At 34.2% G+C, this 26,211-nt stretch overlaps 1 protein-coding gene across 7 annotated transcripts; it reads right to left on the reverse strand.

Annotated features, from left to right (window-relative positions):
• Window positions 1-732: 732 nt before the first annotated feature.
• LOC104874822 (caspase recruitment domain-containing protein 17) lies at window positions 733-21,482 on the reverse strand. Of its 7 annotated transcripts, none has more exons than XM_019210348.1 (9): window positions 21,285-21,482; window positions 14,556-14,822; window positions 11,547-11,594; window positions 8,037-8,152; window positions 7,221-7,394; window positions 6,567-6,801; window positions 5,994-6,137; window positions 2,109-2,218; window positions 733-1,250 (listed from the first exon to the last, which is right to left on the reverse strand). In XM_019210348.1, the coding sequence occupies exons 2-9, from the start codon at window positions 14,677-14,679 to the stop codon at window positions 1,152-1,154; spliced, it is 1,050 nt and encodes a 349-aa protein (XP_019065893.1). In that variant the 5' UTR covers window positions 14,680-14,822; window positions 21,285-21,482; the 3' UTR covers window positions 733-1,151. The 7 variants fall into 7 exon arrangements, with proteins under 7 accessions (XP_019065893.1, XP_010640369.1, XP_010640368.1 ...); XM_010642066.3 differs by lacking the exon at window positions 21,285-21,482 and adding an exon at window positions 15,418-15,476 and having other exon boundaries at window positions 734-1,250; XM_010642067.2 differs by lacking the exons at window positions 11,547-11,594; window positions 21,285-21,482 and adding an exon at window positions 15,418-15,476.
• Window positions 21,483-26,211: the final 4,729 nt, after the last annotated feature.

The raw sequence follows: 26,211 nt of genomic DNA on the forward strand, positions 1-26,211 counted from the left end.
GGAAAGGGACTGGGATATGTTCAACTTTTTAAGTTTTCAAAAAGTCAAAAATCATCTTCACTTTAAAATATTTTAGGACTGGAAAAGGTTATTCTTCCAAGTGAAACTGTAGTTCTTCCAGCTGAGTGGATAATTTGCCCCAAATTTATTTTTTCTTCATATAAGGACATCACACTCTAGTATTTATTCATGGTATTCTGTGCCGTCTGGTGATTGTTTCATGTTTGTTGATTGTTTTTATCTTCTCAATAAGCCTACAAATTACTTGAAGCCTACTGTTGAATCAAAATTTACTTATCTTCCCTCAAATGTTTTAAGAAATTTAAAAATGTTATCCATAACTAATTATATTCATAAGTTTGTCAATAGTAAACTGTGGATTCCAGGATTAGTCAGTTAACACTGTGTTGTTGCTGCCATAATTGTTTGCCTTCCCTGTAGTCCTTAACGCAGGTTCCTTCTGTGAGTGTACTTTTTTTTGGATCTGTATTCCTAAGGCAGAAAGCCCGGAAAATAGTATCTTAAAAATTAAGCAATAGTGTTATTGGCTAGTTCCACTTTATAAATCAGGTAAAAAGATTTGGCATGCATTACTTCATTATGTTGCACCTCTTGTATTACCAGTGAGGTAAAAACAAACAAACAACAACAAAAATAAACTCAAGACTTCATTTCATTTTTATTCCAGATTTATTAGATTTTTAAAAGAAATGTCTTTTTCCAAGAGACATGTTTCTAAGCACCAGTACAGAAAGATAGAACTCCTGTCTTCTTACAGAAAAAGAGATAACACAAACATAAGAAAAAGTTGTGCTAAAAGATATGTAAGTGGTAAGGTCTGTTACCCAATGGGACATACACATGAAAAGGTTTAAATGTTCCCCTAAGGGGAAGCACATCCTAAAGTGGGCTTTCAAAATCTTCTAACTACCTTGTGATTTATAGTATTTTCCCTAAGGAATAGCCATTCACTTCTGCAGAACTTTAAAAGCAATGTGCTCTGAGCTGAATAGAAAAAGAGATATTCTTTCAGTACTCTCCCTTCATTTTATCAGGCCATGATTGGATCGCAGTACTCTTCTCCCAATTCTGTCTTCCCTTCACCATACACATACGAACCTACACACAGATATTAATACAACTTATGTATTTTAATGTCCTGGGAAGAGATAGAAATGTCTTGTCAAAGTCACTCTGTTGGTAGTAGGCATCTGTGCAAAACGATCTGGATTTTCAAATGAAAATTGAACCTAAAAGAAAAAAAAAAGCCTGTAGACCTTTTTATCTGAGTGGAAAATCTTGATTTGATCTGGAAAAAAACTATAATAACTATGTTAAAAATAAATAATTACAATTAAAGGTACCTGTATCTCTAAGAACTATAGTAAGAGGCATATCTAAGCATAAATGGCCCTGCAGCCTTTTAAAATATGTTAGCTATGTTGGACACTGGCAAATTAAAGTTTATTCATTTGTCTACTCATGGGAGAATAGAGTTAAAGTGATTGTTTCCTAGGGGCTTCTCTTAATACATTGGATCACACATCCATGTTTTCTGACTCATCAAAGACCATCAAGGTTCCTCTGGAGAGAATAGCATTATTGGAAGATAAATATGTCCAAATGTATACATATTGAGAATATAATCCTAAGTGAAATAAATAAGTCACACATGTAAATACTGAATAGTTTCTCTGGTGTGAAAAACTGTAATAGTACATAAGATCCTAATGGTATAATAGACAATGGGGAATAGGAAGAAAAGGGCTAAAAGTGTAGGGAAAGTGGGAAGGGTAGGGGAAAGGGAATAAGGGAAAAATAGGAGAAAATGAAAAAATGTAAATAAAGTGTTTGTAAATGGGGAGGGAAGGAGGGGGTGAAGGGAGGGCAGGGACAAGGGCAAAAAATGAGAAGCAAGATCTGTCATGTAAAGGTACAAGATCCCAGTGATTGAATGTAACTATACTGTATACCTAAAATGTACCAATAAACTCAGTGAGAAGAAAAAAAAAAAAAGATGTTAACATGTCCAGAACTACTCCCTAAGATTCCAGCAGGAATAGCCAAAATCCTGAGAAGTAGAGTAGAAAAAACATTTAGAGATTCACCTTTCGGAAAATTTCCTGGAGATCACAGCACCACGCATATTCTTGCATAAATTTGATGAGTTTTGTAATAAAAACAGACCCCCATTTGGGATGCCGCCAAGAAACATTATCTGTAAATAAACCACATTCCATGTCTTAATGGTAAGTGTTTGCTTGGATACAGAGGTGGCTCCAGTACTTTCACTCCAGTTCATGCATGTTAGTGAGAACATCCTGTTTTCTATGTGCTGCCTGCCATTTTTCAGTGAATATATTAAAAGTTAGTGAGTATATTCTACTGATACTGAAGACAGTGCTGTACACAATTCTGGAATTAGGGTGGCATAGTCCATGATTTCAAAGAAATTAAATATGGTAGAGAGGATGGAAAAGGCAGAATGGCATAGAGGAGAATGGTTGATCAAGCATCTGAAGGTTACTATTTAATGACTCATCTAAATTGTGGCCTCCATTCATCAGCAGGTGCCAGCTGCCCACACAAACTGGCCATATCCAGACATCAACAGCAAGCAGAAAGACCACCCCCCTGACCTTGAAAGATGGTGGAGTAGTGATCAACAAAGAGAGGGCCTCTCCAAGGCTTAGTGTTGAGAACTGAAGTCTACCAGGAAAGTGAAGAGAACCAAGGTAGTAAAGACACAGCGGACTTCAGCAATTGGTGAGTGGTTGGGATCAGCTCCCCTACTGGAACATGGATTTTCTGTGAGGGGAGGGCTGCTGGAACTTGCAACAGAACCATGCAGAGTTCAAACCCACAGAAATCAGGAAGTTCACTACTGGCCTGGCAGTCAGAGAACAGCCTGAACCACAGTGGACTAAGGCTGGTCGGCTAGATTAATTGACTCTAGTCTGCATGCTGCAGCTCACAATGTGCACCAAGGACAGCAAAGACATGCCTTGATGGAGACATCTCTTTTTTCCCTTCTCTTTTCCTTTTTATCTCTCTTTTCTTCTTCTCCTCCTACATTTTCTTCTTCTCCTTCTCCTTCTTTTACTTCTTCTTTACTTCTCACCTTTCCTGTTCCTGTTTTGTCCTGTTCTGTTTTTTCTCAATTGTTCTTGTTTTTATAGGCACGTTAATAATTTCTCTTCCTGTTCATTTGTCCTGTTCTTATATTTGTTCCTCCCTTCTCTCTTTTCCTCCTCTCTCCAACAGTATATCTTCCTATGTCCTCTAGCCTCACTATGAACTCTCCCTCCTCGCAACCCCCCCCAACTCATTCTAGGTATTCTCCCCAGAGGGTAAACTTGCCATATTGACAGGCTTATTTACTACAAACATATTGCTAGTTGGTCCCTGATTTTGATATATATCCACAAGACTAGTTTATGTAGTTTAAGGTGATAGATTAATAATTACCTCAATTTGACATTTTCTAAGCTGTGTTGATGCTTACTGTGTTTTTCTGGCCAAGGTGATGAGACTGTTCTAGTTAGTTTTCCTTCTTTGTATACCAAAACCAAGACTGACTAAGAGTCACTACAGAATAAAAACCCAAAGATCAACCCAGGAATTAAACCAAAACAACAACAGAAAAAGATAGAAATGAGAATTCACCTAAACAAGACACAAACTCAGCTCATCAAAGACAATTCCAGGGGGCAATGAGGTAGAATAACCCCAAAAACCAATGACCTGGACTCCCTGAACTATTAAGAAGGGAAATAACAAAATTGATGAATAAAGCTCTTGAAAACTTTAAAGGAGAAATAATTTGCCAGATCGCTACAGTGATGGAGACCACATACTTAGAGACTCTAGAACAAAAACATAAAAAAAAAAAAAAATAGAGGAGCTCAGGAACATGATGGAAAATATGGCATAGGAAAGAAGCAGAATCCATGAAGCTCATTCAAATAGATATCCAGGAGATTAAAGACTCCACTGAAAGTTTACATAGCAGAATGAATCAATGTAAAGATATGATATCACATATAGAAGATAAGAGTGTGGTTAGCGACCATGAAAAGACAGATTTCTTAAAAATTGCAAGGGACCATGAGAAATCAATTCATCAGCTGCCAGTTGGTGTAACAAATAACATTGATCAGAGTCGTTGAAAAAGCAGGAGATAGTGCAAATGACATTAAGTTCTGGCTTCAAATACTAAAGTTGGAGGTAATAATTTCTGTGGGATAGAGATACTTGAAGGACATATGTAATACAATACAAGTGCCTGAGAAATATAGGTTTGTATAATAGAAAAATGCTAAGTAAGAATGAAAATGGTACCAACATAATATAAGCACAGACCTAGAAAAACTTTAAGAGGGAAAGATTACATTCTACTGGAAAACATAACGATATATTGGAGAAGATGATTACTAAAGCAGAGCAGTATTATTTAGCAAATTTAGTAGACACATGGTAGTATTGGAAACATTTAAAAATTATCCAAGGAAATGCATAGAGAAAAAGAAGTAGCAACAACTGTATATATTCATGGAAATATTATTTAACCAAATCTTTTAGCCAACAATGATGGTAATGAAATACACATTAATAACATTAATAATTAAAATCCTATTAAAATGTAGCTGACTTATTGGGTTTCTGCCTGCTAAAGAAAGAATATAGGAGAAAGGATGGAGACATGCATCTCTGCAGATCTTTTGTGTAATTCAGAGCTGATGATCAATTTTCTTCAGGGAAACACTATGACATCATTGGAATTTACACAGGGACTGTGGAATTGAAGATAGCTGAACTGGAATTTCTAAGAGTCATTGGGAAGGATGCATAAGAGTAAAGTAGACAGAAAGCAGGACAGCTGTTGAGAAGTTAGGGGCGTACAGACTACTATGTAGCCAGAGGTGAATGTATTATAGAAGACCAGGATCAAATAATTTAAAAGAATAATTATCTCTTATATTAAGGCTGCTAAGTAAGCTGGGAAAATATGTATAGTATCATTATTTTTGATTATTGGAAAATGTACTGTGCTCTACATCAGGACATGGTGAACATAACGCAGAGCCAGGCTATTTCTAGGGGGATGAATCTAATTATAAAAAATAATCTGTAAACTATTTGAACAGAAGCAGAATGCCATAGGGTTCAAGGTGACTAAGAGAAAGTGAACTCCAGCAAATTGAAAAGTTCAGTTGATGAAATAATTCAAATGTCTTTTATTAAAAACCTTAATAAATAAAGTATCTTGAGTTGTTATAAAATACAAAATATCTTTAATGTTTGATAACAGTAGTCATTTAATGTTTGCTTTACTCTTTACCATGCTCATTATTTCACATGCATCATTTTATTTAATGCTCAGAACCAGATATTATATTAATATCATATATTAGTGAGTAACTGAAAGAAAGCCCTGTGAGGTTAAATGACTAGAACTAGTGTACAAAGTCCTAAATAGAAATTTCAGGATATAATTGCAATACTCTTACTCCATAGCTTACATTTAGAATCATTCAGATGTACCTTCTATTATACACTACATAACTCTAGTTAGAACTCACTTTAAGATCTCAGTGTGCTTTGTTTGCCTTTTTGTCCCTCTTTACCTCCAACACAGTATTCTATAAATGCATAATGTCTTGGCAACAACATTGTGAATATTTTCTTCTATGATGTCAGAGTATAATTTACTTCAGCAAACATAGTTTTTCATTTAATTCCCTGCTATCCTTTACAGTTCAAAGAAAATAATATTGTACAACAGAATAAAATTTTACTGATTATTCAGTGAAAATATATGTACACTGTGCCTTTGTGAATAAGGAAAACCGGATGTGTTACTATAAGAAAACTTTGAGCTGGTCTTCAAATGTTTCATCTAAAATTAAACACAGATATATATACTTTAGCAAAATGCTGTGACTTTCTCTATTAGTAACCCTACAAAACTGTTCTGCATAGAAATTCATTACCTGGTGTTGTAGAGTAGAAAGCAATAAAATCCTTCTCTACATGGACTTTCTTAATGGCATCATTCTCAAAATCTTCTGAATTGAATAATATCTGGTTTCCAGCATCTCCTGTTGAATCCTTTAGCCACACCACTCCTTCGCTCTCTGGAAAGAAATTTTTTTCTTTTACTACCAACTTTGCTCCTCTAAACCTCTACTGAACTACAGTATAATTATTAATTTATTTATAACTTAAATACATTTCAAGCATATCTCACATCGTATACACTGTTATTCTTTTATATATATACACATACATTTCAGGAACCATCTTATCAACAGTTCTTACTTTTCCTAACCCTCAAACAAATGACTTCTAAACATCAAAATTTCAAGATTAAAAGTTGTATCTCTTTAGTAATACTTACTAACCGTAAACACAATTCACAGAAGCCGCAACTCATTGAATAGCAAAAATAGATGCTTCATGATATTTAGAACAAACACACACAGAGATATTGGAAAAACATTGTATGTGTACAAATAATAGTCATTAATTGAAAGTTTTGTGTTCTAATGGACAACAGCACTCACCACCACGGCAGGCTTGGATGATGATCACTTTGGGCTTGTCCCCCAAACTTGGACAGTTCTTAGTGTTCAATATTGCAAAGACGGTGTCAACTTTCAATATATCTGAGATTTCTGCAGAGTGTTTCTTTCCACAGATGCCATCCGGATTACCATGAGACATAATCACAAGGAAAGTGCTGTCAGAAGTCTTGTGCTCTGGCTGAGCAGCAAATGCCTTCACCTCTTCAGCCATTTCCTGAAAAAAAATCACACCACCAATTTTGGACTCTGTGATTATGGCACCCTGAGAGTCCAGTAAAGAGACAAGGAATTCCCTGAGTCATTTCACCCATGAAAATCAAGGAAGTAGGAAGAAAGTTTAAAATCTCAAATCTGTGAAAAGTAATGAAAGCAAATGTTATAGGAAGTCATCCTGAAATTTCTAGTAGAGAGAAGGTGACTTTACTGCGCTAACAAAAGACTTCCTGATTACAAGTTTCACCAGACTCTTGCTAAAAGACTCCTGAATTTGAAGAGGACATTTTAACATCAAGCACTTTCCAAGGGAAAATTTTAATATGAACTATCAAGATATTAAGTCTTCTAGTATGCTTTCTAAAATTATTTATGAGTATATTGCACATAATCATCATCTCTATAGTTCAAAAGAATTACCAAAGCAGTGAGATTTTCTCTCACAATCACTTGATATCCCAGACCTTCTAGCAGCATTTTCATGTCTCTGATGTCAACTTCAGCTCCGTTCCTTCTTGAAAGACTTTCAAATTCTGTGTTGCAGATAATGAGGGCAAGACGTGTGCGGTTCAATTTATCCATTATTGGATAAATCTGTAAGAAAGATTGGATAAAAGTCTTTCTTTCTTTAACTCAACATTGATTGTGTGTGCTTGAAATAGTTTCTTCTTTAACCTTGCTAAGAAACCAAATCCTATGAATGATAGATTAATAGTAGGGAAGGGAACTGAGGCTTAATCCAGGGGTGGGAATGGAGTTTGCAAATGCCAAGATCACAGCTAAACATCTGCCTGTATTTTTGAAAAATTATACATATATTTACAATACACAGGCTTTGAAGCCAGAATTACAGAAAATAAAAATTACACCTTCACTTTCTGATTTACTGACTCTGGACAAAGTATTTATCAACCCCCTGATCTTTAAAATGCATAGTTTTTATGGTTAAAGTCATTAATATGCAGAATTAGAGTAATATCTGACTCATAGTAAGCATCCAATACTACTCAGTGGCATTGTTTTTATTATTTACTATTATTGTTTACTCAGGGAATTATAATTCTCTATATAAGCCTGGGATTCTAGAAAGTAGGGATATTTTAAGGGGAGCAGCCTGATGATTCTTTAGGATATCTCAATGGATTTGGCTCTATGTAAGAACCACTGTACTTCTCAACAGACTCAAGTACTGTATATCTTTCGGCCTGCTCCATCATGGCGCTCTGATCACAGCACCTCCGCTGACTTGTCTTTCAATATTCTTTTGGCTGTCTCCAGAGGGCAAAGCTGGAGCCCTCCTCCTGGTCCTGGGGATGTGAACACAGCTTGGTTGAACTGTACTTCCTGAGAAGCTACAAGAGATAAGATAAGAAAGATTATGAATAATCACATTTCTGAGAGCTACCCTTTGTGTTCTTGACAAAATCAACTATGGGAAGCCACAGAAAAGAAAATGAAGTCTTAGGGGAACAACCCTGGTTTATTGCTAATACTGTAGGACAGATTCATTGCTAATGGAACACAATTCCAGCCAGATGTCCAGTGTTTTAATACAGTGATATATATCTACATTTTGGAATACACGTTTTGACACATATCTTATGTAAGCATTTACAGAAAGGGAGCTCCTCTAGGCCATACATAATACTCCAAAACAATATGTTAGAAGAAAATTAAGATATAGACTTCTTTCAAAAGATTTAGACTACTGTAGGATGAAATATGACATTGTTAGAGGGACATCTTAAATCTATTTAAATGGATTGTGAAAGATACATGTTTTTCTGTTTATTAATTTAAGAAGCATGACAGGCCGGAGATTTAGCTCAGCGGTTCTGCCACCTGCCTTGTAAGCACAAGGACGTGAGTTCAATCCCAGGTACCAAAAACAAAACAAAACAAAGATGCATGATAGTAGATATTAGGGTGTTTTTTTTTTAAAACTTACTCTGTTCTGTTCTTCAGGATCATTTTCTAAAATGTACTCATATAAGGAGGAGGGGCAATATTGAATATACAAAATAGAACCACTATAGAAGAATGATAAATGGTATGATCTAGGTGCATACTAGATGGAATCATTTCACTAAACATTGATTGCACAAATGTGTAAGGAAAAGTTTCCAAAGTAAATAAGAGAAAATCCCAAAGGCTTTTATTTGATAGCAACTACAGTGCCATCCAACAAAGCAATGATTAATCGTTATGTATTTTTAAATAGAAATAACTTATCAAGCTATTTGGAGGACCTTTTAGAAACTAAACTGTTAAAATTTTTTAAAAAATAATCAATTTTAAAGAGGAATGTAAAAAAATAACCTGTTGTATACACAGCCAGGTAAAAGAAGGCATCATTAAGAATTTTAACTGGAAAAAATAAGAGCTAATTAGAATGGATGTATTGAGGAGAACAATAGAAGTAATCATTAGTTGGAAGGAAATGTTCTGTTTCTAATAATGAACTCTAGAAAACAATAGCAAAATAAGTAGAAATATTTAAATTATATGAGAGCTATTTTTCTAGTAATAGGATAAGGTATTTAAATATATAATGAGTACCCCATCCTAAGAAAACATGCATGGTAAAATCACCAATAAAAGGTTTACTAAAGTGGTTTTTCTCTTGGTTTCTAAATTTCTTTCAAATATGAGCACCTATATTTTAAGAGCAAAGGGTCACATATGGATTAAGTTAATCCACAATTGTTGGTGAAAAATTTAATAGGAAAAAAATAATGGTTACCTGTTAGGAAAGAGGCTAGTCTCCCACAAAAGTAAAATTAGCTAGCAAGAAGCCTAGTGGATAAAGGCCCCTTCAATAAAGCTGAGATCATCTTTTCCAGGGTAGAACACAGACATATTTGAGATGTTCCTCGTCACCTGGGACATAGGCATTCCCTGATCTACCTTTCGTAGTTTTTGAAATGAGAAGTCACTCTTAAATTTTTGTGGCAGAGACCGCATACTTTCAGTGTCTACAGTCAGATTCCAGAAGACATTCTCCTCTTGGAACACAGCTAGTGTCTAAGAACAATTACTCCAGAACACAAGTGTGGCCAATGGACTGGTTTTAACCAATAGAATGCAAGAACGTGTTTGGTGAGACACATCTAGACTGAGCCTAGAGAAATCTTCCACAATTTGGCTTCTGTGTTTTTTATAGTGTCACTCATAGTTCTTTTGTCATTGTATGGTGCGGGAATCAGAATGATGAAATAGAAATATTAATATTTGGGTTAAAAAATGGAAGAGAGTACAAGCTGATTATGAAAGACCATTCTAAAATTCTCATTCATAATATGTAATGCTTTTATCATATAGGAACCTCTATAAATATTTGAATTTGATATTGCATCCTGCATTACCTTAATTGAAACAGATGTGTATAGTATATTTCTAAATGTTTGATAGTTTTAATTTTGGATAGTACTAGGGGTTGAACCCAGGACTTGTGCACTGAGATACAACCTCAGACCTTTCTTATGATTTATTTATCTATTTATTTATTTTTGGTGTTTATTTGTTTTTTTGGTAGTGAGGATCTAACTCAGGACCTTGTGCTTGTGAAGCAGGCAGCAGAACCACTGAGCTAAATCTCCAGTCCTCTTATGTTTTATTTTGTAACAGGTTCTCTCAAAGAAGCCAGGCTGGGCTCAAATTTGCTATCCTCCTGACTCAGTGTCCCAGAGTGCTGAGATTAGATATATAAACCAGTATAGATATTTGAATTTTCTATTGGATTCCAGATCATTTTAAATGATACAGATGTGTAAACTATCATTTTCATTTATAAATTTGGGGTAACTTTAATTTGGTAGTAGATGTTTCCATATCTGTTCACTTGTGATTTAACTGTTCATGCAAATTCAGTCAAAGCAGGAGCATTGTGTGTCTTGTTCATTATTAGACATGGTTAACAGTCTACATAGAACACGATCTAGACTATATAAAATATTTTTGAGTGTCCTAAAATAGTAATTCTGATAAATTATATTTAGTGAAGCAATCTTTTAACAATTATATAGTACAGCAAACTATGAACCAACAAAGGTTACAGGAGACCATGGTTATGAATTAATTAGAAAGGTTTAATTTTATTATGAAAAATGTCCTGTGGTAAAGAAAAAGTTTATTTGAAAAATAAAAGCAAAATGTAGTGAGAAATGTGGATGGAGGTTTAACATAACCTGTAGGAATAGGGCCTCTGAAATACAGCAGTAGGAGTAGAAAAGAATAGATGAGTGCAGATTTGAGAGAGGAATCAGGAAAACTTAGCCACTCCCTGAAATTTAAAAGTTAAAAATAAAAGAAGAACCAACTATAAATTCTGGAACTCAGGTTTAAATAAATGGTGAAGTAACACCATTACTCAAGGCAGTGGAAACTGGAAAAGAAGTAGGATGAGGGAAGAATGGCAAATTAAGCTCTGGGAACATTTAGATAAAGATGTCTTAGGGAGTTCTAAATGAATACATTTAGTAGGCACTTAAATAGTAAAATCTGGCCCTCAAGAGAAAAATTAGGATTTTAAACATAGTCTCAGAGTTTTTTTTAGCGTAAGTGTGGATTGTGACACTGCAAAGACAGCTTCTGGTAAAGCAGAGTAAATCCAGAAGAGAAAAAAGGCATAATATCAATCAATGAGAATTACTACTCATGGTTCACTCTCCCTGGGTGCCCTCATCCTGTTAAGTTAATGGCTAGGTAGATAAGGTTTCAAAGAATATTCTTTGAAAACACAATTACCTGAGGAAGAAGAAAATACTTCGTGAGAGTTATTGTCAGTTTGTTGACCTATAGAGAGATAGAACAATAAGTTACTTATGATCTCAAGTGAACTTTGCCCAATGGCTTGGATACTCCCCACTGACAATTCCATCCACAGGCATGTTGGATTAATAATTAATTTCAAGATGAGATGCAGCTGAACCCACACTCAGTGCTGTGAAACAAAAGCCTTCACACCTTCATGACTAGACACTTACTTAGAACAAAATAGTGTCTCTGTAAATCACTCCCTAATGCAAGGGGGATTGAGACATCATTAGCAATAGAAATAAATCTGCATGTGATATGTGGACATGAAAATGGTTGTTATGGTAATGAATAATAGGTGTGTGCAAAGCAAAGCTGTCTAAGAGCTGATCTGGGACTTGGGGAGGTGGCGGGAGCTATGACAACATGGCCTCTGTACTCAGAAAACTAGTGTTGCTGAGATTTACCACAGCAGAAAAATTAACATGACCTTCTGCTGAAATCAGAGAAGAAGAAACTAAGTTCTAAGACTAAGTTGATGATATTACAAGAGTAATAGCTATATCCAAGGAAGGATGAGTCAAATAAATTCTTTCACTTATAGGGTATTTTAATCTGCTTTTAAAACTTTTTTTTTCCTTTTTTTGTGGTCCTGGGGATTGAACCCATGACCTTCAATTTTTTGATTTTTGAAAAAAGAAAATTTCACAATCAAATAACAAGAGAGTAGAATAGTTATTATTCTATATATGGTTGTCTTCATAGTAGTTGCCCAGAGTGTAAGACACAAACCAAAAAAGATTCTTACAAAAAGAAACAAACAGTAACACAAATCTTACTTTGAACATCACTTGCAACAACAGTATTTAGAACAACAGAACTTTTTAATTTACTTTTTTATTTTTGAGACATGGTTTTGTCAAATCGTTAAATTGTCAAACTACCTACTACTACCTATCCTTCTCCCTCTGCCTCCCAGAGTGTTTGTACTGTGGACATGCACCTCTACACCCCATTTACAATGTCTTCTGCAACCCACAAATCACAGATTTTTGTGAAAAGACAATAAAGTTTCCTCATAAAGTTGTAAAAAGCATTTCATATATATTCATCATTCATATAGTACCAACTCTTAAGTAGTGACATTCCCATTGTGCACAGAGACTTCTGAGTCATACATAGGCCATTTAATAAAGTTGGTGGAATAATATATATATATATGTATATATATGTATATATATATACATATATATACATATATATACATATATATATATATTTGTGTTATGGGAAACATGTAGATATCACTGTAAGAACTATGTTTTCTGACAATTTTTCTATACTTAATTGTCTGCTCCTAAACAAGTTAGAATATAAAACCGGTAGATCCAGCACGAAAGCATAAATTGATCTTCACTATGAATCAGGGCCAGGCATTTAGCTCAGTGTTTCTTCTGCCTTCCTCACAAGTGCAAGGTCTGGAGTTTGAGCCCAGTGCAAAAATAAATAAATAAATAAATAATTTAATTAATTAATCCATTTAGCTAGGTAGCACATGTTTTGCTTATTTACACAGTATGTGGAACAAGAACTCCAAACTGCACTCTCTGGAATTGTCCAGGTAAATGTAGTTTGCTGTTAATATCATGGTTTCTCTAAGGAGGAGAAAACCTTGGAAATCACACTTAAATTACTTAGTTGTCTAAAGTAAATAAGATCTCTTGTCAATATTTCTACTATAATCTATAGTATTATCAAATTCAGCAAGAAAAATTGAATTGAATTTTATTTTTAGCTTATAAATAATTCACTATAACACTCACCTGAAAATATATATCCAAAAGCATTGAGGAACTAACAAATGAAGACTGCTTCAAAATTTTTTTCATAATGTTTACTGAATATAAGTTTTCTACAGAAAAATATAGATTATTCTTTTGCTCCAAGTGGAAGAGAGCCATATGATGTCCTATAAAACTTTAAGTCTAAGAAGTAAGTCTACAGTTGTTCTGTCTCTTGAATTCTGACTGCTGGATTCAAAAATCATCATCAAGAATATTTACTTGAGGAGGCCTTAGTATAGCAATATGTACTGCTATGGACTTTGTTCTAGATGACCTCATCTATTACAGTACATTCATATATTATCTCTAAGTATTACACCCAAGGCCTGGGCACAAACGTGAATGAGGAAACACCCTCTAATTACTAGAAAGTCAGCTGTTAAAATGGTCACAGTAGGCTGTGCAAATACCTCTAAGAATCAAAATTAGACATCCATTGTATGGTGATGAACACAGCAAAACATCTCCAATTTCAATCCAGGCCAGCAAAGGCTTCTACCAACTCCTAAAAGGCTTCTGGCTTTCAAGATATATAATTGGAGAGCCTTTGGGAGGTATAAAAGAATTCACTTCCTGGTAGTTCATTGTGTTGATGAACAATCTTGAAATAGAAAAGAAAAATCACTGACACAACCGAAAGAATGAGACTACTTAGAATCTTCACTTTACTATAAATATTCAGCTTATTCTCTGAATGCCCTAAACCATCATTCAACTGTATTGTTTTTTCCTAGAAAGTCAAATTTTGGAGAAAATTTACAAAAATTATTAGATTATAAGCCTTGTGTCTTCATATCAAACCAGTACATAACTCCATATTGAGTTTGGAACTTAACATTCATGAACCCAATAAACTGTTTTTGCCTTGAGGATTAAAGTATATTGTTTGATACTGAAATACTGTTTTCACGAGCTTCAAGAAAAATGTGGCCATATAGGCAGGGCAGGAAACAAATGAAAAGAAGGCTATTGAGACCATACTCATGGGATGAAAGAGAAGGAATGAGCAAAAATGTTGCTGACACAGAAATGGAGCCCTGAAGACAGAGGTAAGGACTTTATCTGCACACTAACAACAGCAATAAAGAAACAAGATACTGTTCACATAGACAGTTCGCTCATTATATGAACTCTAGCCTGAGTCATTGAGCCTTACCTGAGGAGAGCCCCAGTGTCCCAGCAAGGTGGCAATCTTCTTCACAGATGTAACTGATACAAATTTGGCAGGCCTTGGGTCCTTTTCCAATGAGGCCATCCACCAAAGTTCGGGCCTTATCCATCACTATTGCATTGCCAGATCTTACAATCTCCACTTCTTCCTTGTTCAGCACTCTTTTCTCAAGTAATTCATCCAGCAAACCATTTATTGTGCCTATGCCAACTGAACGAACAAACTGCTTCCTTTTTCCCTTCAAGATCACGTCTGTTTGGAGCACAAGAATTTCTCAAGTCAAGAAAACAGCTTTATTTTCCTGTCAGAGCATCAACAGGAAATGGCTTCTTTTAGAGTAGATTGGTAATTCATCTCTGTAGAATTCAGTACACTCTTATTCTATTATTATGCCACATGTGTCCCTTCAACATTAACTGGGGATACAGTGCCCTGAAGACTGAGTTACCGAGGATTCTATTAGTACATAAAAAGCAGTAATTACTCTGTCACATCTCATGTTTATTTACTTATGTATAATAAAATAAAACAGTAAACACTCACTATCTTTGTGAGAACAATTTTTGGTACTCTTTTTTTTTCTGATTATTATTATTATCCTCTGTCAGACTTTAGACACTTAACAGTTAAGATTGCGAAATAATAGCTGTTTCTAGTAAAACCCCAGTCCCAATCTAACACACAACTTTACTTCCTGACTTCAGTCAGAATCTTCTGAGCCCTTTTCTTCTCCTTCTTCTCTTCTCAATTCTACTCACCTACACATTCCCAGATAAAGCTACGCCATTTCAAAGTTATTTATTCCTTAAGAACTGTCCTTTTATCAGTCAAAAAATAAAAAACTCACCAGCCATGGTGTTTTTCTCCTACCCTCCTGTGTGATATGAAAATGAAAGTATATAACACTTCCTTTTCTGCAGTGCAATCATACTTATTGAGAAATAACCCATGCACATGCATTTGAATGTGCCTGATCTTAGTCCAAAGGCCCAGAAGAGATTGCATTTGTATGCTGTTATTTTCATAATGAAACTTTAAATTACTGAAGTTTAGACTGCATCTGTGAGTACGTCCTTTGGAAGTTTTCTTCCCTGTTACTTGAAAGAGCTCAGGGTAGGAGAGGAGTAAAGCTTCCAGAATGAAAAAATGAAAATATTTTTACAATTAAACTCACTCAATAAAAATTATCTAATTCATTAAGAATTGTGATTCAGGTAAACAATTCATATGTTGAAGAATCTGAACCACTCTTCTTGCCCTCTGCTGTTTCTCTGCAGAGAATCCAGGAGTCATATTCTGTCAGTTTTGCTTTTAGAAATGAAAATGTTTTCAGTAAAATCAAATATTTTCTTGAACGGAGCTCTTCCTTCTTTTTTAGGTATTTCTCTTCTGAGGGCGTCTTTATTATAATAAGTAAAAGCTCATGCTCTAAACTCAAAAGGTTGGACTAAGTATTTTAATCTTTCCTGCCTGGGTGAGACATAGAACTTTTCTCTGTTACTTTGTGGGGAAAATAACAACATTAATAGTACATACCTACACATTTTTACTATAAATGAATAAAAAATTAAAAACTATAAATGATTGTTGGCACCTATTAATCACACTATATGTAGTACGATTTTAATATACTTCTAATATGCTCCTAATATACTACAGCATGTACCAAAGGTAATTATTTGTAGATTCTATGTTTAACTTGATCTTTATAAGAGTCCTCATGTGTCTTTTCCATTTATTCACGTGGCAGTGACTACAGAAGACACTCTCCACTGCAAACTCTGTTCCAGATCCAGTAGTTTCAGTCAGAGATGCTCAGTTCCATTGTCACCATGATATTGCACTGAGGAGTGGAAAAGCTAGTGGCTCCCAGTGTAAAACTAGGATGCTGAAAATATTAGTGTGCATTTAAGAGCTAAGGAGAATAAATTAGGGAAGTGGATGAGAAAATATTGGAGTCAGTATAGATTGAAAAGTCAATCAAGGCTCAATATGATCAATATTTTATACATGCAACCACACATTCATTTGATTATCCCAGAGCAAAATCCATTATAGTCCCTTTTAAAATTTTTGTTATTTTTAAATAAACGTGATGATAACTTTTATCATAGGGAATTTATACCTGCACATGATATATCTTTCTTCTTTTTTTCCTATTAATTCCCCTCCCTTCAGCCTCCTTCCCCTCCCTATTAAAAAGCCTTGTTTCCATTATTTTCTTCTCCATTCCTTACTTTCCCTCTCATCTCTCCTTTGTTCTGCTTACCCTTTGAAGATTTCCTATTTCTCAAAATCTATAAACATATGGAAATTAAATAACACCCTACCGAACAATGGGTGGGTCACAGATGAAATTAAACAAGAAATTAGTTTGAACAGTTAATATTTCCAGCAAAACATTATTCTTACAGGAATTCATAGGGAGCCATGAAAACAATTGTATGAGGGAAATTTATAGAGATGAATTCCAGTATCAGAAAAGCAGAGAAAGCTCAAATAAATAACCTAATGTTGAACCCAAACTTCCAAAAGATGAAAAGGAAGTCTATATCAAAGCTCTCTGAAGGAGGAAAATGTAAAGATCAGAGGAGAAATTAGTACAGTTGAGACTACGAAAATATTGCAGTCAAATTAATTTATAGATATACTTGATGAAACATTGACTGATAAAAATGCATGTTATTCCTTCAAGCTTAAAAATTTCATTATCACATAGCCTTGGATAGAGACTAACGTCCTGTTTCTACTGTTGTAACAGCCACACCTCCCTCAGATTAGCTACAGTGGCTTTATCTCACACAATCCATGCAAATTTACAGGTCCTTAGAAGTGAAGTTGAAGTTGTCAATTCCAGAGCTGTCAGATGTCCAGTCAGTTAATCACATCTCAGAAGTCTGTATTCCAAGTGGCAGAAGAAGTCTCCAAACCTCTGCAGCCTGGTCATTGAGACACTCACAGGCATTGTTGATGTTTATTATAGCTGAAGTAGCTACCTAAACACTGTACTACTGTGCCCATTTGGATGCAGAAGCAATGTAGTTCATACAACCAATTCCATAGTACATATATCCAGGAGAAACATTTCACTGTGAAAGATAACCTATAAAAGTGGTAGAAGCATCTGGTCTCTCAGATGTACAAATGTCTGCATAAGGACACAAGAAGTATGACAAAAGAAGAAAACTGCAATCGAATATAACAAATATTCAGTGACATAGTTTCCACAAAAAAAGGAAATTTCTGAAAATAAATTCAAAACAATGATTTTAAAGGTAAAAAGCTAAAACAATATAATAAAAAGCTATAAGAGCTATAAGAGAATGTAAATCAATAAAATGAAAAAAATCATGATTGAGTAATTCAACAGCAATAGAGATAATAATTACTAATAGAAATCTTGTGATACAAGAAGTTATTCTATAAATAAAGATACAAATGAAAGCTTCAACAGCAAACTAGATCAAATAAAAGAATTTCTGAGCTTGAAGACAGTTCTTTTGAAATAGCCTGGTCATGTTTTTAAAATATAAAAGTAAGATGATAAAAATGCATGCAAGATATACAAGATACCATTGAATGAAAAAAAAGTGCAATATATAAGAGTTTGAGAAGGAGGAAAGGAGAAAGAAAAAGCACAGTAAACCCTATTCTATGAATTAATAGTTGAAATCTTTTGAAATAAAATATCATTTTTAAAAATAATGGATAGATTAAAGGCAGGCATAAAATTTGTAAAAGCATAAGCCATTTAGAAGATACACCCATCTAATTTATCTACCATACAACAGAGACAAGAAACTAAAAAATTTTCAAGAGGGATATAGAAATGTGAAGGTTGGTATTAAAATTTGTAAGATATATCTAATGATAATTTCATAGAGACAGACTTGTGAAAGCAAACTGAATGGCAAAGAGGGTCCAAAGATAAAGTGCATTCTAGTAGCCCTATAAATCAGTCATTGTTGTAGGTGGAATTATGTCATGCAAAGATATATTTAATCTTAATGCCTAGTGATTCTTAGTGGAAATGTTCCATTCTTGGGAAGTCGGGTAATTGAAGAAACAATTAGTTTATGTAAGTAAAATGGGCTGCTAAACTGGTGTCCTTGTTTTGAAAGGGAGAAGGAGAGAGAGGAAAAGAAAGAAAGACACTTGGGACAGATATCAGACGAGGAGGAAAAATTATAAAGGCACAGAGACAGGGGAAAGTAAGTAAAGCAGAGATTGGAGGGATGCAGCTTCAGACAAGGAATAAAAGTATTGCTAGAAATAAGCAGAAACCAACATGGAGAAAACAGCCATACTGAAGCCTTTGTGTCATATTTGTGGTTGAAGAATTGTGGGGGAAATTTTTTCATTTTAAGCATTTGAGTATTGGCAATTTGTTATGTATTGATAGGAAATGCATAAAAGGGCAAGTCACTCCACTGTGCAAAGGGGGATGAAGTAAAGTCCAAGTCATGCAGGAGCAATGTGAGCTTCATGGATTTACACTCTAGTAGAAGAGGAGTGAAAGAGACAATACGGAAATGAAATGTTGGGGACCCACACATACTGTCATGAGCACAGTTAAACTGTGAGATTTTAAATACTATTTTGTCCAGATATCTGTGTCAACAATTAACTGGAAATAAGTTCAAGAGACTGCACTGAAAGTCAGGCTTTGCCCTTAGTCAATCTTAGGATTATTATTAATAATTATTCCTGATTATTCTTAACATTTTACGTTGCTATAGTGATTGACATCATAATTATGTACCTCAATCTGCCTGCTATGAAAAAACTGCCTACCATTGAGGAGATAGTGGATTAAATTTATTGTCTGAAAAACAGTAAAACATGAAGAGCAGACATCCAATAACTTTATTTATTACCTTAATTTAATCATTCAAGCATGTGTCAGTAGCAAAATCAGAAAAATTTCATAAGAGAAAGTTTTTATAAGAGAGAATTGAACATATTTCCACAAAGAAGTCAAGAGGGAGATGTTGCAGCTATGACAAAAGTGGAAGGAATATAGGATGCCAAAGACATTCTGTTGATTAAGAGAACAAAATATATGTAAATGATAAAGAATAGCTCAGTGTGTGCTCACTGAGGCGATATTCTTAAGTGACATAAATAGGACACACATGTGTAGATACCAAATAGTTTCTCTAGTGTGAGAAACTGAAAGTGTAAATAAGGACTAAAGGGTATACTAGATAATGTGAAATAAGAAGAAAAGGTGTAAAGGGTGAGGGTAAGTGGGAGGGGAAGGGGAAAGGAAAGAAGGAAATGCAATTAATATGAGAAAATGAGAAATGTCTGCTCATTTCAGATGCCCATTTTTGAATTGGGTCTTTATATTTGGGGAGGCTGATTTTTTGAGTTCTTTATATATTCTAGATAATAGTCCTTTGTCTGAGGAGCAGCTGGTAAATTTTTTTTCCACATTGTAGGTTGTCTTTTAGCTCTGTTGATGGTTTCTTTTGCAGTGCAGAAGTTTTTAATAAGATGAGATCCCAGTTGTTGATTTTTTTCTGCTAGTTCCATGCTACTGAGGATTTGTTCATAAAGTTTTTATCACAGTGGCTTTGTAGTATAGTTTCAAATTGGGATTGTGATACCCACTGCCATATGTCTGTTGCCTAGGATGGCTTTTGCTATTCTAGCGCTCTTCTGGTTCCAAATTAATTTTTGGATTATTTTTTTTTCTAGTTCTGTGAAATATGGTGTTGGAATTTCAATTGGCATTGCATCGAATCTGTATAGCAGTTTTGGTCATATGGCCATTTTTACTAGTTGATTCTTCCTACCCAGGATCAGGGGATATCTTTCCATTTTCTTATATCCTATTTGATCTTTTCTCAGAGTGCTGTAGTTTTCAGGTCTTCTTTTGCTTCTTTTGTTAGATTGATTCCTAGATACTTGATTTTTTTGGATGCTATTGCGAAAGGAATTGTTTCCCTAATTTCTCTCTCAGTGAGGAGACTGGATAAAGAAGATGTGGTTTTTCTATAAAATGGAATACTACTCAGCCATAAAGAATGTGAAATTAGAGTCATTCATAGGAAAATTGATACATATTAAGGATATACTCCAAAGTGAAATAAAAGATTCACACATGTATAAATAACAAATAATTTCCCTGGTCTGAAAAACTATACTTTTACATAAGATCCTAATGATATAGTTGACAATGTGAAATAAGAAGAAAAGGGCTAAAGGTGTAGGGGAAGTGGGTAGAGTAGGGGAAAGGTAATAATGGGAAAAACATGAGAAAATGAAAAAATGGAAATAAAGTATCTGTAACTAGGGAAGGGAGCAGGGGGTGAAGGGAGGGCAGGGACAAGGGAAAAAAAAATGAGAACCAAGACCTGTCATGTAAAGGTACAAGACCCCAATGATGAATGTAACTGTACTGTATACCTAAAATGTACCAATAAACTCAAAGAGAGAAAAAAGTATGAGAAAATGAAAGCAATGTATTTTTACATAGGGAGGGAGGAGTTAAAGGGAAGTCAGAGGAATGGGGAAAAAATAAGAACCAAGATGGATTAAGTAAAGGTGAAAATTTTCAATGACGAATGTTATTATACTTTATACCTTAAATGTACCAATAAAATAAATTTTAACAGGAATATGTTTTATAAACAATGTAGGATGCGATGTTAATTAGCGCTATGAATCTTAGAAAACTTTCATCAGTGCCACGCTCCTTCAGCCCACCTGCTTTCAGTGCTGCTGTGTTGGAGAACTCGCCTCACGCAGCCAGGATCCTACATCGGGGACTTGTGTCTTCAGTTTTTTCTGATTTGCTGCCTGGAGATGTTCGCCAGAGTCCTGAGGGCCAGTCTTCTGTGTGCATGGAGAAGACATTTTGATAGGGCTGATGGACTCCCATGGTGAGCACGTTTTCACACAATGGATGGCAGTAATCAGTTCACAATTGTCCATTGTTCCAGTATTCTACTGAGTTCTGCATAATTCCAGAGGATCCTCCAGACAGTTTAAGACCAGGTATTCAGACCTGTAATGAATTCATTAATTTCTTGGAGGATAATCTTTCTTTTTGGCCAAATAATGAATTTATTCATGCTCTGAGTCTTGACTCCATTTCTGCTTTTGGGTCTATTCAAATAAAGACATCTCATGTTCATCACATTTTTTAGCATTTTCCTTGTGGAAAGCATTGTGCTTACTTTCCTACATATGTAATGAAATCCATACTATACTATAAGATTGATATTATGAATTATCCTCACTTAAAAAAATCCTTAGCTAGCAAAGTTAGTTACATATAAAATTATATAGATAATAGTAATTATAGGGAAAAGGAGGATTTGGATATAAATCCACATTAGTTTACAAAAATCTAGTCTGACATTTAGATTCATCTATTTTTAATATCTCATATTTTCTAGTACAGATATCTTACCATAATTTCAAAATCTTAATGTGATGTTCCACATGATTTTGTCAGACTTATTTCTCATTATTCCCCACAATATGAATACACTAACTTTAGGCAAAGCTACCTACTGAATAATCACTAAATATATTTTTCTTTTCCTGCTATTTAGATTTCAAACTTTTTTGTGTGTTCAATTTTTGTTTTTGCTTTTGTCTGAAAAAGATACTTGATATCCTCTGATATCTCCACTACTAATTATTGAGATTGCTAGATTATAGCTGAAGTGTAAGGGACAGGAATGTTATGTGTAGGATTATTTTCTGAGAATAAACTAAAATAAATGATCAAAAGGAATGCATATAAAATAATATACGAAACACTTCGTAAATACTAAGACCTTAATTTTGAATGTTAGAAGCTTCTTTACTTAGGACTGAATACATACTGCTCTTTCCATTAATTATATATTAGTGGTCACCAGTAATTAAATAATAAGGAAAACTGACTAGAAAACTGCATCATTAAAACTGAAAGGTAGAAAAGAAAGCAAAAGCCCTCAACCAACTTCCTTTGCTGTACTTCTTTAATGATAGCATCTACACCAGTAAGGATGCATCTCTAGGTATTCTGCAGAGTTCTTCACCCATTCATATTCTTCACTGAAAAAAAAAAAAAAGGTTCGCATTGCTTGCTGTTGGCTAATAAGAATATGTTGTTGTACTGACTCATATTTTGTTTTTTTCTAATTCTTTTGTATTCTATTCCTCTTTTTTCTTTACTTCCTCCTGCTCCTCCTTCTCCTGCTTCTCATTCCCCCCACCACTCTCTCCTCTTTTGTCTCTCTCTCTTTCCCTTCTTACCTCCCTCTCTCAGTCACTACATCTCTCACACTTTCAACCTCATTCATGGCCTACTATACCATTCATCCACCAATAGCCAAGAATATGTTTAGCTTTTCCTAAAAAAAAAAAAAAATAAATTAAATAAAATAAATGCTACTTTAGTGCTATAAAGTCTAAAAACACATAAAAATTATGGCTAGAAATAATATATTGGAGTCAACATTCATCTCCATGTTGCTTAGTCACTGGACAGCAAGATAAACTCACCAAGAACTGAAGGTCTTAGAAGTACTGGTAGCATTCTTTGACCTTTAAGTACCATTGCATCCAGTGAAAAACACTCGGTACTAACAAGGGACTTGCAAATTTGCAGTGTCACTTGTATTCAGCAAGATGACACACAGTAATAGTCCTGGATAATGATAACCTTCACTTTGTCCTTAAAAATCAGAAACAGTTCCTGGTGTCCCATGCTTGAAAGATTGTGCTGCAAGTTTGGAGCACTGTACAAGGCTGACGGTCTGTTCTTACTCCAGCAGCATTGGAATTCCTTATAGCTCATTGTAAACCCATATTCTAAGAATCCATCAAGATCTGCTGATCTGAATTAGTATTTATTAGCAAATAGTTTGTGTGTACAGTTAAGTTTAAGAACACTGCTCTAAATTCTTTATGGCACAAATAACTTCAAAGAAAAGCAATTCAAGTTTCTGGGCTGGAAGCAAATGACTAATACTGAAAGCATATATTGAGAAGGTTACAGAGACACTGAATTTGGAGTCAGCTGAAATATAGCTTAATTATTAAAACAAATTAAGCAAACAATAATGAATCTCAAATTAGCAAATATTCGTTTCGTCTCAAGGTGCCATTTAGTTAAGTCCCCATGGACTATTGTACTTCATATATTCAAAAAGGCAAAGTAAATACTCAAAAGGTGAAACATTAATTTGTTTTACATTTCTCTAGGACTTAGCAAGAAATACAATAAACTTGTAAAACTGGCAGATTTTCTTCTAGTAAATAACAGTTACATTGTTATTTCTTGCAGAAATAAAGTAGAAATGAAAGATTTGCCTGAAAACCACCTTAAATATTTTCTGAAATAAAAGCTTCTCCATGTATACTATTATTCTCAACTCTCCAAATACAACTTTGTTTGTTCTAGAATGGTAAATCATTACAAGGTTACCAAGGGTTGTTTTTAGTGATGTACAGCAACTTTAACTTTATGCTCAAACAACTCAGAAAGGCCAACAGATTTTTACACAAGTAATGATTGGTATTCTGCTTGGCTTCTACATTGAGGGGTATTTTGTTTGGCTGATAATATCTATGAGTAACTTATGATATATGGTAGATGTCAAAATTGCATGGATTACTAACTGTCTTACTGAGTTCATTTCAAAACATTGATATTAATTGTGATAGTAATGAAAATTCTAAAATATCCCCATGAATTTATAGCTGACTGACACAAAGGTACCAAAAACATTTATTACATAAAAGATGAGTCTCTTAAACTTTTCTAGGAAAATTGGATACTTGCAGCAAACTGAAACTTGAACCTCATCTCTCCACAAAAACAAATTCAAAATGTATCAAAGATCTGAAATGATGAGACTATTAGAAGAAATACTTTAAAACATTAGCTCATTTTAAAATTTCTTGGTAAGGACACTGAAAAGAAGGAAAACAAAGAAAAAAATAGACAAGTGGGATTATTTCAAACTAAGAAAATTCTATGTAGCAATGAAAACAATCAGCAAAATGAACACACAATCTACAGAATGCAAAAAATGTATATAATAACTGACAAAAGATTAACATCTATATAGTACATAAGAAACTTTTAAAATGCATTAACTGCAAAGTACTATAAAACTGGCAAAAGATATGAAAAGATACTTGTGAAAAGAAGAAATTCAAATAGCTAACAAATTTCTCAAAATAACATTCAAAGTCATTAGTTCTGAGAAACAAATGCAAGTCAAACACACAAAGCAATATGATCTCACCTTGGTTAGAAATGCTGTCATCAAAATGTTTTTTTGGTGTTTTGTTTTGCCTTTTTACCAGGGATGGAACTCAGGACCTTTTACTTGCAAGGCAAGTGGCTGAACTACTGAGCTAAATCCAGGTCCATATATATATTATTCAAAGTCATTAGTTCTGAGAAACAAATGCAAGTCAAACACACAAAGCAATATGATCTCACCTTGGTTAGAAATGCTGTCATCAAAATGTTTTTTTGGTGTTTTGTTTTGCCTTTTTACCAGGGATGGAACTCAGGACCTTTTACTTGCAAGGCAAGTGGCTGAACTACTGAGCTAAATCCAGGTCCATATATATATTATTTTTACTTGACCTCCCAAAAATTTTAAAAATGTAAATGAAGATGTGAAGAAAACTCTTATACATTGTTTTTGGATTGAAATTTCATACAGTTAATAAAAAAAATCTCATTTCTTTGTAGTGGACCATCTCCATTGAATCAAGTTTTGATTTTTCTTACTAGTGGATTAGAATGTGGTTGAATTTACTGTTTGAGAAAAATGGTTTGTTGTTGTTGTTGTTTTTTGTACTGGAATTGAACTTGGGTCCTTGTGCTTTTCAGGAAAGTGGTGACAACACTGACCTAAATCCCTGGCCCCTGAGATAAATGTCTTTTTTATTACATGAAATATATTTTCTTTGATTTATTTAAAAAAGAATACTGGGAGAACACAAACAAAAGCAGCAGCTAAGTGCAGTCATCACTATATAACTGGTGGTCTATTAGCATACAATTATTTTAAATGGTTTCTTTCAATCTAGTTCCTTAAGTTTCCAGAACAGCTGTTATACTATGTTTAATTTTCTGAGAAATAATAAAATATCTTGTTGTATGTAATATTTCAATGTTAGCATCCAGACATATATTCCTAGTTATTTAAAATTATTACTGTAGCTGAAAATATAAGTGTTAAAGAGTTCATATGTTTAGAAAGTAAATGTATTGTACAGTGGCCCAAATGAAGAAAATATGAATTGAAAATATTGGTAGAATTAGTAACTCCACATGATATTAGCATTCAGCTATACTGAGGATCATCCAGATCACACCATATTTTCACTATGACGCTTAGGTCACAGTTTGACCTTTACTTTGGAATAAAGTTCCCAAATCCAAGATGCTTCAATCCCCATTCTTTCATGCTCTCTCTCTGTAATCACCAGATTTGGATTGAAAATCATTTTTTAGAGTCAATTAATTGAAAATCTCAACCAAGGAGTTTTCTACTCTCAATATTCACCAAAAATGGACGCCCTCACAATTTATACCCCCTCAGGCTGGGATTTTAAATGAAAGATCCAGTGTTCAATCCCCAGTACAACAAACAAACAAACAAATAAACAC

Source organism: Fukomys damarensis, unplaced genomic scaffold, assembly GCF_012274545.1.
Source record: "Fukomys damarensis isolate Sample0158 unplaced genomic scaffold, DMR_v1.0_HiC HiC_scaffold_16, whole genome shotgun sequence".
Classification (NCBI taxonomy): domain Eukaryota; kingdom Metazoa; phylum Chordata; class Mammalia; order Rodentia; family Bathyergidae; genus Fukomys; species Fukomys damarensis.